At 40.5% G+C, this 18,229-nt stretch overlaps 1 protein-coding gene across 3 annotated transcripts in view; it reads right to left on the bottom strand.

Moving 5' to 3' along the window:
• cdin1 (CDAN1 interacting nuclease 1) overlaps positions 1-18,229 on the bottom strand; it is a 76,579-nt gene continuing 58,350 nt past the window's right edge. For all 3 annotated transcript variants that reach the window (XM_061696343.1, XM_061696344.1, XM_061696345.1), the window contains one exon: positions 1-2,852. In XM_061696343.1, coding sequence (XP_061552327.1) covers positions 2,717-2,852 — 136 coding nt within the window. In that variant the 3' untranslated portion in view covers positions 1-2,716. The remainder of the gene's footprint in view (positions 2,853-18,229) is intronic.

The following is an 18,229-nucleotide window of genomic DNA, read 5'->3' as shown; positions in this document are numbered from 1 at the left end:
ATAAACAGTCTCATTCCAAATGAATACATTGCTATTCAATTGGCATTACTTTAAAGAAAAATATTTTAAAGTCTAAAGTGGATGTCAACAATGTCCCATTGTTGTTATTAAACATGATTAGTTTGTGATTACTTTTTTTCTATTTGTTGTCATGTGACGGAATCTGTCCAGCTGCCGTGACTTTGAAGTAGGCTTTAGAGAGGCGCTATTTAGCTGGCATTGTGTGCACAAAGCTAATTTATAGGAGCTGACCCTGACTCCTCTTTTGTGCCACAGCCATCTTGGAAAACAATGGCAGGAAGGCTCAAAACTTGAGAGGAACTGATTCTGCTGTTTTTTTTTTTTTCTTTCTGCTCTTATTCAGCTGAGAATTTTCCCCCGACAAGTAAAATGGCCCTGTTTTTGTGTCCAACAGGAGCAATAAAGTGATGCCTAAGCATTCCATAGGCAGGCAATAGGGTTGGGTTTAACTGGACACATGGGGACAGTTGTTTTGTTGAAGAGGAGGTGTGAGAGGGGGCGAGGGTGGGGGGAAGCCATGGCCGCCTGGTGACCCAACAGTGACCCGGTGGCCTCCTGGTGGAGGGATCAAGGCCTGGATGGGAGCCGGCTCAGGGTTAGAGGTTTAAGGGTAACAAATCAAGCAACACCTCGCCAGCATTCAAGCACACATGCCGTGTCTTTTTGGACTGCGTGACTGCACAAAACAAATATAGAAACGCTTATTTTTATTCTCCGCGGTGGAACCGGCTTCCGTTTTGGAAGTGATATAAATTAGGGACTTTAGACTTGTACTTACTGTACAAGTCTAAAGAACAGAATCATTTTAACACCCGGACCACGTCGAAAGACATACAGTATTTCAAGTTTCTGTCAAGTATGAGACATTTGCTTACAGTGGCTATACAAAGTCTACACACCCTTGTTCATATGCCAGTTTTTGTGTGTGCATGAACTGTACATCAATCCATCCATCCATCCATTCATTTTCTATAGTGCTTATCCTCATTAGGGCCACGGGTGAGCTGGAGCCTATCCCAGCTGACTTTGGGTGGGAGGCAGTGTAAACGGTCGACAGTTAATCAATCGCAGGGCAACACTGTACATATTTTATTTTTCTTCGTATTTATCATTCGTGTGCCGCTTTTGTAAAACGAGAATTTCCCAATTTTATGGGTTATTATATTCGATGCTTTAATTTTATGTTTTAGTGTGGGGAACAAAAAAATCATACACATACAAGGTGAGCTAACTAATTCCTGTACAAGTTCACTTTGTGCTTGCGACACTTGTTTGTCAATGTTAGCATGAAGTGAGTTGACGATTGAAAAAAGGGTCAATTGTAAGGCAGCATTGACAAACAATCATGCTTTAAGGTCATTTCAGAAAACGTCTGAAGACACCGACCGCTCTATAGGCAACACATATCTGAGTCTAAAGGCATCAGTCAACTTTATGGTCATCTTTTTCAGTTTTTACAGGGCACCACTTGTGTTTCTGCCATTAGTATCTGCTTATAAAATAATTTGGGGTCGTAAAGATGTGCTGCCAAACAGCCTCACATCTTCCCTTTAACTCGAGGTGTTCCTGTGTATCCGTGAACACTCACACAGCTGTATTGGTGTTCAAACACCTCAATCATGGTATCTATTGATAAAGAACATTTTACAATGCAATTAACATGGGTTTAAAATGATGACGTAAAACGACCTCAGCAAATAATGTGCAGGGACATTTTTTTTTTTTTTACCTTCGTTGGGCAATTTCAGGATATCTGGCATGCTGAAGGTCAGCCAACAGTTTCCCTTAAAATAATCTTCTGAACTAGTTCCCATTTTTAAAAGACATTTGGTTATAATTTGGGTTCCCTGTAAAGCATAAAAAGACAAACATTCATTGGGTGAAATACAAGGATGTTTTCCAGTACTTTTCTTTGGATCATTTAAAGTCTTTCAGTTTTGGAATGCTAGTCGCACAAAACCAGCAAGGAATTGCGAAATTAATGACATTTGAATAAACTTCTAAAATCTAAGATGCACTGCAACACAGATGTGGAAGACCAAAACATGTCCAGTTAATGAATCGTAAGTAGAAAAAGTCCATTAGAAGAATTAATAGAAATCTTGAAAGGAAATTGATAACATAGAGCAGGGAGGAAAAAGGGTCACGGTGAGGCCCTAGCCTTAATCAGCCCCCATTCTGTTCTCCCGCTTGGAGAGTGACTGAGAGGGCACTGAGTGACGCAGGTAAGAGCCAGGCGTCCAACCAGCCCCCCGAGAACCGCACCTCTCTTATCTGCGTACGGAACGGAAGAGGAAGGAGTGACAAAGGCCAGGACTCTGGGTGTGATAAGGAAGGGCCTTGTGTCCAAGCTCTGGTCCTCCATCACACCATGCCGTCCTTTGAGTGAGGCCAACCGGGGGCCAGGAGTTAACCAGAAACCGGGAACCTCTTCAAGATGGCATTTTTGGTTATTTGTATGTTGTAGCAAAAGCCAAGAGCCAGGAAGGTAGGGGCAGCCGGAGAGTGAGGGTCAGCTGGAGTTCAGGGCAGCAGAATTTTCGTCTCCATGCAGGAAAGCTAAATTACTTCCGGATTTCAGAGTCTAGCCCGGTGTTGCTGTTCCTACTCTTCCTGCCCCGTCATCCTCTACTCTCATTCCTTCCAACATCACCACCCAAATGTATTTCCTTGCTCTTTGTCCGCCAATTGCTCGTCAGTCCTGTTGGGCAGTTTGTCCGAGGGCAACGATATCTGTAGGGAAGCAGTCCTTGAGAAGGATACCTCGGTTTCTCTGGCAGTCCAGCTCACCTATGAAACCGTACCAGTAGATGACAAGTCCAGGTCCAAATCTGAGGTACCAAAGAAAAATAAGGAAAAATTTAGTCTTAATAGCAATGAGTCATAAAAGCTATGTCATGACAGCATGATAGAGAAAGTATGATAAAAAGCATAATTAAATCCTAACAGATAGAAAGATGCAAGACCAGCGAGTCTGATCTGTAAGAAATAAGGTCACAGAGTCTCTGATCACCGTCCAGAAAACTCAAAACAAAAATCCTGCTGTCCAGCAAGATAAAGATCTCGCTAACAGGGTGATACACACTTCATCACATTACAATGGCAGGGAAATAACAATAATATGCAGAATAACAAAGCACCAACAAGGCTTGCGGAATCTGTCATCAGAAGCCTTTGGTATATTGCAGAGCATACAGAGTTCAGCGCAAAGCCTCAGACTTAACATCTCATGTGGCGGTTAATGTTAGCCAGTCCAACAGAATCCAGCTGTTTCATTCACATTTGCTTTGAAAGCGCATCCCCCCCCCCAAAAAAAAAAAAAATCCTTGGTTAGCATTGCCGGCCCCAAGAGGCGCAAGTAATGAGTTTCCAAGCAGCTGAGAAATCAGATTCAGACTATTTAAACATGAACGGATTCTATCTTTGATATTGTGCTGTTGCGCTCACAGCTTTGCTGCAATTCTAGGGCTCGCTACTCCTCAGGGTCGGAAAAGGTGCAGAAGCAGTCAAACGGGAGAAGCTCTTCACTGGCAATGTCTAGGGCTCACCCTAAAAAAGACACTAAATCATCTTTCAAACTCTTTATTGCACCCCAAAGAGTCCCTGGTGGCCTCTCTCTGCCTCATGGAGATCATACGTTTTCTTTAAACGCCGGCTGCCACGCATGAAGACGTCACAGTTGAACTCTGAACCGAGAGCACCTTCCTTCGCCGTCTCCACGCAAAAAGCAGGATTTGGGGCGCTGACAGTGCAGCCATCCCAGACATTGTCGACAGTTAACACCATTGCGGGCCCCCCGAGGACCTGGACAGGAAGCGGGCAAAAAGGGCCACATGGCGCTGCAGAAGTTCAGCTCAGAGGTAAAGTGCATAAAAACTTCATCCGGGGCTAAATTCACATTGACATACAGCCTCCAAATCCCCTCCCTACGGTGTGGTTTTAATATCGACTATGGGAATCTTTTGTATGATTATGATTTATAAGCACTTAAAAGACACCTAAGTGTTGACCTTACAACTTCAACAGCATATTTTAATAGCATATATTAAAAACACCCCTACTGTTCCAGCACATGTGACGGCTTGTATATCGGTGTCTGGTGCCATATTGACAAGGCCTTGAGGCACTATTCTACTTACAGACGCATCAAAAATATGTCCGGGTAAAAGCACAACACCCCCAATCTCCATCTCCCCGGAGAGGCCCAAACAGCAGTACACGCTCCTGTCCTGCACCCCATCCCTGCATTCTAACTTTTACTGTGTGTGATTTACGTTGCTGTATCTACGGGTGAACAGGCCCGGAGAAAGCCCACAGATGCACGCTGCAAGTTCACCGCAATGTCACACACATACCTCAGCCTCTCAACACTGCAGACCAAGTAGCCCCCCTTACCCTAGAGTCTCACCGTTTCCATGGTGGACGGCAACACGTCTGCTGAGTCTTAATATGGAAATGTTATGGAAACAAAATGTAAACATTTACATTAGATGACTTTTGAACAAGGGTTATACTCTTTTTATTCAGCTGCTGGGTTGTGCGTAAGGCCGATGGTGTGAGGGGGGAGACGGGGAGGGCTACGCAACATCGAAGAAAGGGGGCTGCGTAGAACGAATTGAAAGGTCAAAACTGTACATCAACAGATAAGACGGCGGAGGACGATACGTCACAACCCGCGCCTGTCAAGGGGAGGGCGAGCACAAATTGAAACGCAAAATTATCAACACCAGGGGAGCCGTGTCACCAAGGCGTTCCCATACGCTGAAGAAAAATAAATAGACTTTGAATAGTGCTCAGAATGAATCCTACTAGGACGCTTAGGTAAGAAGCAGACTCTGGGGATTGAAACAACAACACTGAGGGGGGAACGGAGTGGTCAGGGGGCCACGGCCGAGTTGGAAGTATGCACTCAGTAACTCAAAGTGTGGAATCACAGACAAAGTACTACAAAAAATACACAGCACTTATATTGAAAGTGACTGGTCTCACAAGAATTTGGCAGGATTTTGTACATTTCCAAACCTTAGTGTCAGGATCCAAAAAGGGTCAGCTTTTATTTGGTCATTGATTAATAATGGAATGTTGAAAGGTATTTTAACTCATTCACTGCCAGCCTTCCCAGTTAACATGGATATTGGACTTCTAAAGCCGTCAATGGCAGTGAATGTGAGTGTCAAGCCTTGCTTTTTTGTTTTTTAGGCAGGTGGAGGGGCCTTTTGTCTCATGATTTCTTTAGTAATACTTTACGAACCTTTATATGTATGTCACTGTCAGAGTAATCCCTCGCATACTGTATATTTTTAAGTCTAGGTCCTGCAGAGGAAGTTGTGTCTTGTGGTGAAATATTTGGGGAATGGTGTTTAGTGCCAAGAATGTATGAGACGCAAACAAGGAATTTGCCTTAATACGTCAGTACATACGTACTGTACAACCAGAACAGAAACTAAAATAGTGCAATAATGAAGTAAGAATGAGCCCTTTTTTTTGTTGTTAACACCTCTTGGATCATATGTAAGACCTCTCATTAAATCAATACGACCATTAGGAGTGGGTGATATGGGCTCAAACGTAGATCATAATAGGGACACATTATTTTTGATATCCCGACACATAACCAAATGATTGGTTTTAAGGATTACTTGTCATTGCTTAGGATAACGCCTTAATTGCCTTCTTTTCTTTTATTTTTAAGGATCATCAGACGCCCGGGATCAAAATTTTAGAATAAAGGGGAATGATGGAGGTTGGGGGTTTGTGTCACTCCAGGGTTTTTTGCCCACGGGTGAAACTTTTTTCAGCATAACTTTTTTTAAAGCATAATTGAGTGCTGGGAAGTTTCTCTTCTAACCTCTTGTGATAAGCTGTTGAATGAAGCATACAGTGCAGCACAGCAAATGGTGCTTTGGTATGAATTTGTAGGCTAATTGTGGTTTATTAAACAGAGAGGGAGTGGCTTTAACCTGGCATGTGCCTATTATATAGAGTATATCACATCTTCCCATAAACACCTGACCACTGTGCATAACAAGTCCAACAAATGGGGGGGGTGGCACTTGACAGGCCAGGGTGTGGATTTGTCCTGCCAGCCTTGCTCCAGGTTGGTGTTAATGAGCTGGTCATATGTAAAGCAGGCGCTTAAGCAGCCTACAATGGCAGCTTAATGAGAGTGAGGTACGCTAGAACAAAAACTCTCGAAAAGGAAATGAGAAAAATGTGCTTGAACACAAAAGCATTGAAAGCATAACCTCTCCACACACTGCTGACTGGTAAATAGGCCTTTTACTGTATGCAAAAAAAAAATCAGCGTTGGTTACCTTGATTTTAAGGTCACGATGTGGTTCACATTTGGTATAGTAAAGGAACAAAATGGAAAACAAACTATCTTTTGTGTACAGGTTTAATTATATTTAAAAAGACATGACAATTATTATTGCCTTGGTTTGAATTGAAGAGCCCTTCCTGTCCCTTACCTAATAATTCAATGTGGGAACTCAACCGAATGTACATATCGAAAAATCTAAAAAAAATAATACATAACCCATTATACCCCTAGTAAATACAGGATAAAACAGTAAAAGTTTGTATTTATTATTATTATTTTTTTATATGAAGAAGTCTGAGGTTGACGTAGAAAGTTGGGATGGGACTCGCTGCGTAACTTGCAATGTTACATCACAATATTAGAATACTAATAATATTGCGATGCAGCAATAATCAACATACGATACATAATAAATTTACAGTATGTAACTGAAAAAAATTCCACACTAAGCATACGATAAGTTATGAAATATGATAACCGAATGTTTTGTTTTTTCAGGAGCAAGCAGAAACAACCCGCTATAAGTGTTAAAAGCATAAACGGCAAAAATACTTTGATTTAATTGCTGTAATCACTTTATATTGGACATTTAATGATTTATACATAATGTTCAAGGTGACTTAAGCAGTACATAATAAAACATTGTTTTCCTTGGTTGTTTAGACACTCAGGGAGGAGAACACAAAGATTCACATCTTATTAAAAGGTCAAAATAGCTATAAAGCAATTAGACAGATATTTGACACTTGTGCATCAATACTGTATCGTAAAAGAACATGATACAGTATCACAATAATAATATCTTGCCACACCCCTAGGAGAAACCAGTAATCATTGTTTGATGGACATGCCAAAGTTTATATGATTTGCCAAACTCAGTGAGGGAAAAGTTCAAACCTCAAACACGGCCAAAACACAATATGCACCTTGACGAATTATCAATAAAATCACGATAGGATAATGCTCTATTTGCATACAGTACAGACTTATTTCAAACAAATACTGCTGCAATAATTTAGGCAGCCTGAGCCTCCACCTGAGTCCTTGCCATAACGATGTCTTTGTTTTCAGCATCCATACATCAGGCCACAAGGAAGTGCTGCCAAACATTATAGCTTAAATCTTTTCTTTGCTGGCTCAAAAGCAAGTAAGATCCTTGAAATAATTGTGAGAACTGACTGGGGTGAGAGCTAGTGAGTTACTGGAGAATATTAAGAAAGTGGAAAATGACTGGACATTGCATAGTTTCCCCCCTTTTTCAAGATAATCAAACAAATGTAAATACCAGACAAAGATAACCCAAGTAAACATAAAATGCAGATTTTAAATGGTGATTTAATTTATTTGGGGGGAAAAAACTATTCAAAGCTTCTTGTTAAATCATAAATTAATTGTGGCTAATCATATTTTTTGGAAAGCTGAGTTTCATTTTCACTGATCACATCCAAGCCTGATTACCTCCAGATATGTTCAATCAAGAAATCACTTAAATAGAACCTGTTTGACAAAACGAAGTCGGCCACAAGATCTCAAAGCGCTGCAACAAAATGCCACAACCCAAAGACATTTAAGAACAGATGAAAAATAAGGTAATTGACATCTATCAGTATGGAAAGCATTACAAAGCTATTTTGAAAGCTTTGGGAGTCCAACAAGCAAAGGTGAGAGCCATTATCCCCAAATGGAAAAAAAAATTGAACAGTGGTGAACCTTCCCAGGAGTGGCTGGCCAACAAAGATTACCCCAAGAACACTGCGACCACTTATCCAGGAGCTCACAAAAGAACCCAGGAAAAGATCTACACTGACAAGAAAAAAGTTTAACTTTTTGGAAGGTATGTGTCTCACTACATCTGGCGTAAATGTAACATTATACCAACAGTCAAACATAGTGGTGGTCATGTGATGGTCCGGGCCTGCTTTTCTGCTTCAGGACCTGGATGACTTACTGTAATTGGTGGAATGCTGAATTCTGCTCTTGACCAGAAAATCCTGAAGGAGAATGTTTGGCCATCAGTTTGTGACCTCAAGCTGAAGCGCACTTGGGCAATGGCTATTGAAAACTTTGGTGTGCATGTATATAGGGCAAGTAACAATGCCAACTATCGGCCTGGCATGCATATTACAGTTTAGTTTTTGTAGGTCCATGTTAACATTTTGACGCTGTCATTTTATGCAAAACCTTTTTAACAACGCTATTTTAAAAAAATAGTCCAGACACAAAACATTAAACCCCATCTGTATCCGTAAAATGTATTCATTATGTTGATTTGCCTTATTTATTTTCTCGCATCTGCATTTTCAACACCTTGTACAGTGTCCTTGAGTGCCCAGAAAGGCCAATAAATAAGATTATCATCACTAGACACCCAGCTTGTGAGTTTTAAGGGCCCTGTGGTAGATGCTAGCTACCATGACAATACAGTACAAGGCTCTGTACACCCAAGTAGTGTAGTTAAAGGTGGATTGTGGATGTCCACACACACAGCAAAATAAATCATTACTCGCAGCTGACTTTAAATCCTTCCTTGAATAAATAACAACAATTCAATGGAAGTGTTAACCTCACCACACACACGTTAATAGCCAGACGAAAGCACCACTTCTTGTTGCTTTATGTGACAATATGTAAAAAAAAAAAAAAAAGAAAAGAAAAAAAAAAAAAAGACACGGCACTACTGTATGTGTATGTGCATCAAGCTGCACAAGAACTGTAATTAAGGCGGACGAGGAGGCACTAAAGAATAAAATGTCTCGTAGCGTGTGTAATTCTCCTTGACACTTTAATGTTTTCCGTCACTGTGGTATGGAAATGCACGGTGAGTGGTGGATGTGGTTCGTCTTGGTCACTGCTGGAGGCAGAGGGAGTGGTTTTTTTGTTTGTTTGTTTTTTTCACGCAAAGGTATGTTTGTGTATTGTGCTGATGAGTGAGTGTGTGAGGTGTGATGTGTGAGGTCAGATTGAGTGCTGGGAATTCTATGTTTCGCTAATGTATACCCATCTGTGCAATTTATCAGTGCCAGGACAGATACGGGAAGATTACAAAGCGTTATCTAGTTGCTATAGCAACAACATCGGGTTCAGGGCATACCCCATCTGACCAAGAATTATTTTATCATTTGCATTATATTGTTTAAAAAAATTAAAATCACAAATCATTTCAACAAAACGCTACTGCAGTATATCACTGAGAACAGTATTTCAATATGACATTAACTGAAGAGAAAAATAGAAAATTAGCATGAATTGCTTGAAAACCACTACAAAGTAGTTGTTTAAAAAATATCAGTATAGTAAATCCCCATTAAGAGATTTCTGCAAAAACAATATGAATAGATTTTTTTAAAATATAATTTTACATCATTACTACATCATGACCATTAACAACACAAGCTGGATTTGATTGAATGATAAAATCTCAAAATCCCTCTTTTTTCCCCAGAAAGAACCTTTGACATTTCAAACACCCCCAAAGCTGCTCAAGCACACTTCACGCACACACTCTCTTCTTTATCTCCCAATTGCAAATTCTCACTTTCTCTGACCCCCCAGTGTGCCTGACAAAGCTGCCATTACCTCTGTCACCTTCTCACACTTACCTTAAAATCTTATCTCACACACGCGCGCACAGTTTGACTGACCCTTTGCCAATCAGTTCACTGATAAACTGCTTTACACATTTGTGCATGAATAAGCACATAGTGATCTTATAATAGAAGGACTTATTTGGAGATATTTGGTTTGAGGCAGGAGTCTGTTTTGGAACACTGCAATCGCGTAACTGTACTACATTAGCACATAGAGTACAGTTAAGGCCGCAATTAGTCATACTCTGGCTGAATTCTGGCCCATTCACAAAAATTCAAATGCACTTTAACTCAAAACCTATCACTCAGATATAACTGCGATGGTATGTTTGTGTACGGCTTGTCCTAAATAGTTTGAAATCAAGGTAAAGTACCTGCAATCAACAATGTTGCATTTACGCAATTCGGTCATGTTGGAGACAAATTGTCTATTTATTAAAGTAATAAGTACCATTCCCAAAAAAATGCTCACATTGTTGCTGTCCAAATTGAACACAGCAATTCCAATCATCAAATTAACAAGAGACTATATTGTTAAAAAATAATAATAGTGCTTAAACGGATGAACATTGAATAGCTTGCATCTGTCAGATCTGCTTCATTTGAATGCGAACACACCAATAATAATGCTAGCAAGACCTCATCTCTGAGACATGATCTCTTCCCTTACAGCGACTCTGCATCCTGGCTAATCACCGCCTACATCATGGAAATGGCTTGATCCCCTCAGTTATGACATGCTGAGTGAGAATTCATTAACACCTGATACTGATCATATTAAATTCTATTAAAGCGATCCTGCGTAAGTATGATACTGCAATGATGAGAAGGTAATCATAACTGTGCTGCGCAGGACTGACGTGCCCTTCTGATATCTAATATGCCCAGTAAAAAATATGTATATTTGAATTTCATTGGAGCTGAATAGTGGCCATAGCGCTAATTTGAAGAGCTGTTCACAGACTCCCTGTGGCATTGGACGTGTTGCATGTCTCTAAGCCTCGACATGGAGATGAGAAGCTCCCCATGGTGGGGATTGGATGTGCAGACAGAGAGGAGCGCGGTGCCAAGGGGATACATGCTCCTTTAACCTGTTATTGTGAATCCCCAGCAGCCCTTGCTGATAATTGCCTCCTGTCTCTGGGGAGAGTTGGTCAAAAGGAAGGCACCGGGACAACCATTTTGGGATGGCCGCACTGCCTTGGCCCCTCACAGCCCCTCACAGCCCTGGTCCTAATCCTGCCCTTAACCCTGGCGGCGAATATGTTTTCAATTTAGGATGCTCCCCCGCTGAAGTCGTTGCCCTAATCAACAGCAGTTTGTACTGTAACCCTATCTGGCCTTGTGAGGGCAGCGTCAGGCTGACCGGGCGCCTGCAAACCTGATGTGTCCAGCTGAGTGTTAAGTGTGTGCATGCGTCTATGATAGTGTGTCTGTGTGAGGTCAAAGGATCTGTGCCCGATACATCCACATATTGCTGTGACGTGACCATAAACATACAAATCACCCATGATAAACAACCCAGTAGACCAAAATGCTACATAATTAGACACCCAGGATTGGACGTTTGTTCTATTTAAAAACACCGAAAGCTCGTCCTACGACATGTGATCTTGCAGCCACATGGCACAGTGAACTGGATGTTAATACTAGAAGATGGAACGTATAAGCAACGTCTCTAATGGTAATTGTAGTAATAGAACGTACTCCATAAGTAACGTCTCTCTGAAATGAAACACAACTACCATTTCTAAGGGATAATGGACAATTTTTTCCTTTCATGTCACTGAGAGCCAATATAGTACAAACCAAGCATCGTTTATTGTGGGGGATACAGACCAGACCCACTTGCAAATTGGATCAAATCTGATCTAGAGACCATATAACAATTTATTTGCTTTTATAATTTAGTATTAACCCTTCCACACACTTTAAAAACATTCAAATTTATTAAAACACACTTCTTAAACATTTTAAATGTATTTGAATACAAAAACAAAACAAAAAAACTAATTGCAAGCATAAAATGTATAGAAAATACGCATTGTAGTGCCTGTGGACATGCATGTGCCTTTAAGAGGCGGGGCCTGGTGGGGTGGCATATGATGTTGGCGAGTCCTGGTGTGAGTGTCTGGCTGTGAACAGTGGCCAACAACAGCTTCTGTGTGAGTGTTTTATTGGGGATTATTGTTCACCCATCTGAAAAGTGCATCAGCAACTATGGCTCTTCTTTTTCACATGCATTACAGTAACTAGTATACTGGAAAAAAGCTAGTTCAAGCTAGAGTATGCTGTATTTCATCTTACATTATTAATAATTTTTTCCCCAGGTCTTTCTCAATATTGTCTCAGTGTCGCATCCCAGAATTTTCACATTTTAACCCTGAAGCTGTCTTAATTTTGCAACATGAAATTTGGTAAACGTATCTATCATGACCATCAATAAAGTCTTAAGAAACATGCAGGAACTTAATTATTTTGGTTTGAAACTACCATTTGATCGATTTCCAGGGGTTCTTCAAAAACAAACTTTATATTTTGTTTGATGACTCAGAATTTTTAACCTTGTTTACTAGACAGATGGGCGATGCTAAATTGTGAAAAATCAGCATTTTGGCCTCCCTTAATTTAGCAACAATAAAGTCTCAAGAACCCCTGCCCAAAATGTTTGATATGGCCAGTTTGGCTGGTTTCGGGTGCCTTTCAAAAACAAAACTTATCCTACAGATTTTGTCTGATTGCGAACAAATTATACTGACCTATATTACACAGATATGGCAACACGAGGTTGTAGGGAAATTTGAGTTTTCATTATTGGCAGCGAAGTTGAATGACTCACCATAAAACACGAAACTAATAAATCAACGCAACAAGGTCAGAGCTTGACCAATATCTTGGTGGGGGATGAAGGTCCCGCCTTGAACAGATTTCTAAGCGCCCCCTACTGGCATAAATCTTCAGAGGTAAAAACTATTCCAGGCGCTCTGATTTTCTTTAGTCTTTTTTAATATTCATATCAAGTGCGCCACCGGAATTTACCTGCCGTTGGGAGTCCTAGGTCCTGTTAATTCCTGCTCGTAGCTTTAATTTCTTTTATAGTTATGAGCTATTGCCTCTAAGAAAACATTTTGTATTTTCATTGTACTTTTTTTTCCCCCAGGAAACCACAGCATTAATTTATCTGGTCTTTACTGAGAGCTCACATGAAGGTTGGGCATGGTAAAGCAGGTGTGAATGTTTTCTTCCTCTTCGTCCATGTCTAAAAACCCCTGCCCCAAAATTAGAGCATGGCCTCTAACGTGTCCCTGGGGGGTGGAGGGTGTGGGGGGGAGAAAGAGAGAAAGAGAGAGAGAGAGAGAGGCCTGGCTTTTATCCAAGTCAGCACCTTTGGAAGTGCAGTCGTGTTACCACCACTAAATCAACATGTCAGCACCCAGCCTAGTAAACTTCTTCACCCAGACTCCACTGCTTGCAGCTACCCCACACACCTAATGAAGTGGTGTGAATGCCCATCTGTCTGGAGAGGGGGACATACAAAGGTGGACGAAGAAATACATACATTTAGTGTTTTTATTTGAACGAAGGACCGATGCAAAACAAACTGGCTATTAGTTTGGTTACGCCACCCAGGGCTGTCGACCTTGGCCTCCGATTCCGAACTGTCCCAGTTTGAGGGGCAAGTTTGGGGATGGACACGGCCTGGGGGTGGGCACGGAAAGCTGTGTGCTTACTCTGCACTTTGTTTACATTCCTGAGGGTAATTTTAGCCCCAGAGGGTGGAGAAGGGAAGGGGGTCCGACGTGTCGTTGGGGCTTGTCAGTAGTCAACGGTCCAGCCGGCGCAGTGGCGGCACCTGGACTTGTGGGTGGTAAATACAAAACAAAAAAAGACCTGCGGCAAACAAAACAAGATTTTTTTCATGTACCAGGTAGAGCGTTTTAAAGCCACTTTGATCATATTTAAGACCTCTCATTAAGCAAATGTGACCACTAGGAGCAGGCTCAATCGTATACAACCCCGATTCCAATGAAGTTGGGACGTTGTGTTAAACATAAATAAAAACAGAATACAATGATTTGAAAATCATGTTCAACCTATATTTAATTGAATACACTACAAAGACAAGATGGTTAATGTTCAAACTGATAAACTTTATTGTTTTTAAAAAATAATAATTAACTTGGAATTTTATGGCTGCAACACGTTCCAAAAAGGCTGGGACAAGTGGCAAAAAAAACTGAGAAAGTTGAGGAATGCTCATCAAACACCTGTTTGGAACATCCCACAGGTGAACAGGCTAATTGGGAACAGGTGGGTACCATGATTGGGTATAAATTTGATCCCTCAGGCGGCACTGCATCAAAAACCGACATCAATGTGTAAAGGATATCACCACATGGGCTCAGGAAGACTTCAGAAAACCAATGTCAGTAAATGCAGTTCGGCGCTACATCCGTAAGTACCACTTGAAACTCTACTATGCAAAGCAAAAGCCATTTATCAACAACACCCAGAAACGCCGCCGGCTTCTCTGGGCCCGAACTCATCTAAGATGGACTGATGAAAAGCGGAAAAGTGTTCTATGGTCCGACGAGTCCACATTTTAAATTGTTTTTGGAAATTGTGGACGTCGTTTCCTACGGGCCAAAGAGGAAAATAACCATACGGACTGTTATGGACGCAAAGTTCAAAAGACAGCATCTGTGATGGTATGGGGCTATGTTAGTGCCAATGGCATGGGTCACTTACACATATCTGTTAAGGCACCATAAATCTGAAAGGTACATACAGATTTTGGAGAAACATATGCTGCCATCCAAGCAACGTCTTTTTCATGGACGCCCCTGCTTATTTCAGCAAGACAATGCCAAACCACATTCTGCACGTGTTACAACAGCGTGGCTTTGTAGTGAAAGAGTGCGGGTACGAGACAGGTCTGCAGTCCAGACCTGTCTCCTATTGAAAATGCGTGGCGCATTATGAAGCGTAAAATATGACAACAGAGACCCTGTTGAACAGCTGAAGCAGTACATAAAGCAAGAATGGGAAAGAATTCCACCTACAAAGCTTCAACAATTAGTGTCCTTGGGAATGTGTTACAGCCATAAAATTCTAAGTTCATGATTATTTGCTTAAAACAATAAAGTTGATCAGTTTGAACATTAAATATATTGTCTCTCTAGTGTCTTCAATTAAATATAGGTGGAACATGATTTGCAAATCATTGTATTCTGTTTTTATTTGTTCAACACAACGTCCAAACTTCATTGGAATCGGGGTTGTATAATATGAAGAAAGTTTGCTGTATAAAATAAGTATTAAACAAATTACAAATAAATAATAGCAATGTTGTTTTATTGTGTTTGTGGTATTTTTAAGCACATTTGAATGGTGCACTGCAAAAGATTTAAATCTTACCAAGAATATTTGTCTTATTTCTAGTCAAAACTAATCTGAATACACTTAATATAAAACTCATCACACTTAAAATAAGATTTATCACCTAAAAAGTAACTTTTATTAATTTTTTTTTTTAGACAATTTTCACTTGTTTCAAGCAAAATTTCACTTGAAATAAGTATATAAATTTGTCATTGTAATAATTAAAAAAATGTAGCCCACTGACAATATTTTTTCTACCTATTTCAAGTAAAATTTTGCTTGAAACAAGTGAAAATTGTCTAAAAACAAGTTACTTTTTAAGTGATGAGTCATTTTAAATGTAATCAGATAAGCGTTGACTACAAATAAGACAAATATTCTTGCTTAGATTTTGAGTTTTGCAGTGATGATTTGAGGATTAGGTCCACCCCTTTTAAGAAAAATGAAGGTCTAAATTAAGGAAAATAAAATTTTAAAACTCGAAGAGCCACAGACACCATCTACAAGCAAAATATTAATAGTCACTGCCGTGCTCACACTGTTTTAAGTATAATAACCTGGTAAAGGAGCAACAGAACTCTATGGGAGAGCCAAATAAATACATGAAACAGCGACAGGCAAAGCCACTCATTCAAACACTGGCATTGATCAGTTCTAAATACACTAAAGCGTCACGACAATGTTCCCCATTCCCAGCGTAAGGGAGGCTAATCTGTTTACTTATAAACCGACAAAAGGTGTGTCGAGAACAGACCAACCACAGCGTCTGTACAAGGCAGTACAACCCTTTTGTTTTCACTAAATTTAAGGGTGCAAATCTAATTTCGTTGTAGTTTTAAAAAATTTGCTACGCAAACAAAACAATAATCCCAGCTCAAGAATTGCCTGCTGGGATTTGTCTCTTCATTACTCCCAGCTCCAGAAGTCCCCTCAAAGGCCGCAGAACGTCCACATGTTTACAATGTTTCAAAGACAAGGGGGGGTGGGGGTGGAATGAGGGGGAGAACACGATGACGAGCGAGAGACAGAGCTTATCGAAACTAATTAGGCGAGGAATCGGGATAGAAGTTAAATAGTGGGCTACGTGTAATTAAAGCAGCCATGGGGGACACACCGAGGGGTCAGGCCCACACCAAACAGTGGTCCTCAGGCAATCTGGTATTGATTTTCACTCGTTTGGGGATGAAGGTGGATGGTGGTAAAGGGAGGGGGGAAGTTAGGGGGGAGTCATGTAGCAAAAGACAGCGAGAGAGAGAGAGTCAAAGACAGATGCTTGGCTAGAGTCTAAGGGTCTTATGAGTTGTCAACTTGACAGTTTAACCCCTTTTGGAGGAGAGCAAACAAACCAGGGGATCTCTTGGGCTGACAGCGTTGATCTGTCATAGCGATGACACTGAAAAGCCCCACACAATGCCCACAGAGGAGAGGACGGACTGTGTATGTGTTGGTATGGCAAGCATGGGTAAAAATATGCAAAAGCACATTCCTTAAGCCGCAGAAAATAGGACTCCGCAACACCTGATGTGACGCTAATACTCAGGATTTGTTATTGATTTGGCTTCTGTTATCAGTATATGTTCTCTAATGTGGTTTGATTTTGATTTCCAGTATACTGTATATAGTTAGTTTAATTTTGTAACTGTGTCTGGGGCCTACTGTATATATGTCTGACCATTAGTGGGTTTAGGCTGGAGAATTTAAACTTTGAGGATAAACTCTTTTTATCACCGTACTTTCCCCCCATGTTATGCAACATGCAACTTTCATATACAGTATGTCCAACTCGATACCACTTAAAGATGAGCACTAAATTATGTTCAACCTGGATGCTTTTCCAGCAATGCTCATTTCACCTACCTAAGCTCCATACGTAAACCTCCAGGGCGACACACTCTAAACAGAAATGTAGATAAAATAAAACTAAAAGATACAGGCTGGAAAAAAAGATATGAGATTATTACATTTGAGTTTGGCTCCTGTCCAGCAATGGATTATAACTCTGCCAAACTACATCAGTAGTTTTTGAGATACGAGTCATTGCTTGGCCGATTTTCTGTCTTGCGATATGAGCAAAGACTCCCACTGTTAGATGGTAGCACCAAACTTCACATCTGACCACCATCAATTCACATTGGTTTTCTTGCAGAGGAAGGTCAATATCAGTTGGAGGCGCTAATGCACCATTACGCTCATTTACCAACTGCCAATAAACCCCACATAAGAAGAACAATGAAGTACAAAACATAAGGTTCAGTTATGTTTTTTTGCACGCATTTTCCGTGTTTGCAGGTTATGTGGAGTGCAAATGTTTTGACTGTGTGTTTTTATACAGAACATTACTGTTGAGTGCAACGTATGTAAAAACTAATTTTGGTGGTTTTATTTGTGTTTTTTGGGGGGTGGGTGGGTGCTGGAAAGGATTAATTCCATTTCTATTCATTTCAATGCGGAAAGATGACTTGAGATATGAACGTGGTCACATAATGAATTTAACTCATATCTAAAGGCACCACTGTACAGGGTGATTGAAAAGTAACTCGCTATTTTAAAATACTTATAATTTATTCATATGTTGTAATATTTTTCTCAATTATTTTTGTTTTGAATGAGTGGCCAGCCAGAAGTCCCGACTTAACACCCTGTGACTTTTTTTCTGTGGGGTTGGTTAAAGGAGCAAGTCTATTCTACCAAACCAACGACTTTGGAAGAACTTGAAGGGCGAATACAAGAGTTCCTTGTGAAATCAGTTAATGCGGTTCCCAGGCGGCTTGAGAAACTGGTGGCTCATGCTGGCGCACATATCGAATTTTAAATAAAACTCAATGCAATACATTATCTTCTCATTTTCATTTCTTGTAAGAATTATAGTTCAGAAATAAATTAAAAGTAATTGGAAACTCTAAACGGCCCGTAGGTA

This window comes from Phycodurus eques, chromosome 14 (genome assembly GCF_024500275.1).
Source record: "Phycodurus eques isolate BA_2022a chromosome 14, UOR_Pequ_1.1, whole genome shotgun sequence".
In the NCBI taxonomy this organism is placed as follows: domain Eukaryota; kingdom Metazoa; phylum Chordata; class Actinopteri; order Syngnathiformes; family Syngnathidae; genus Phycodurus; species Phycodurus eques.
The sequence above is the reverse complement of the archived record's forward strand: the minus strand, read 5'-3'. Positions and strand labels throughout refer to the sequence as shown.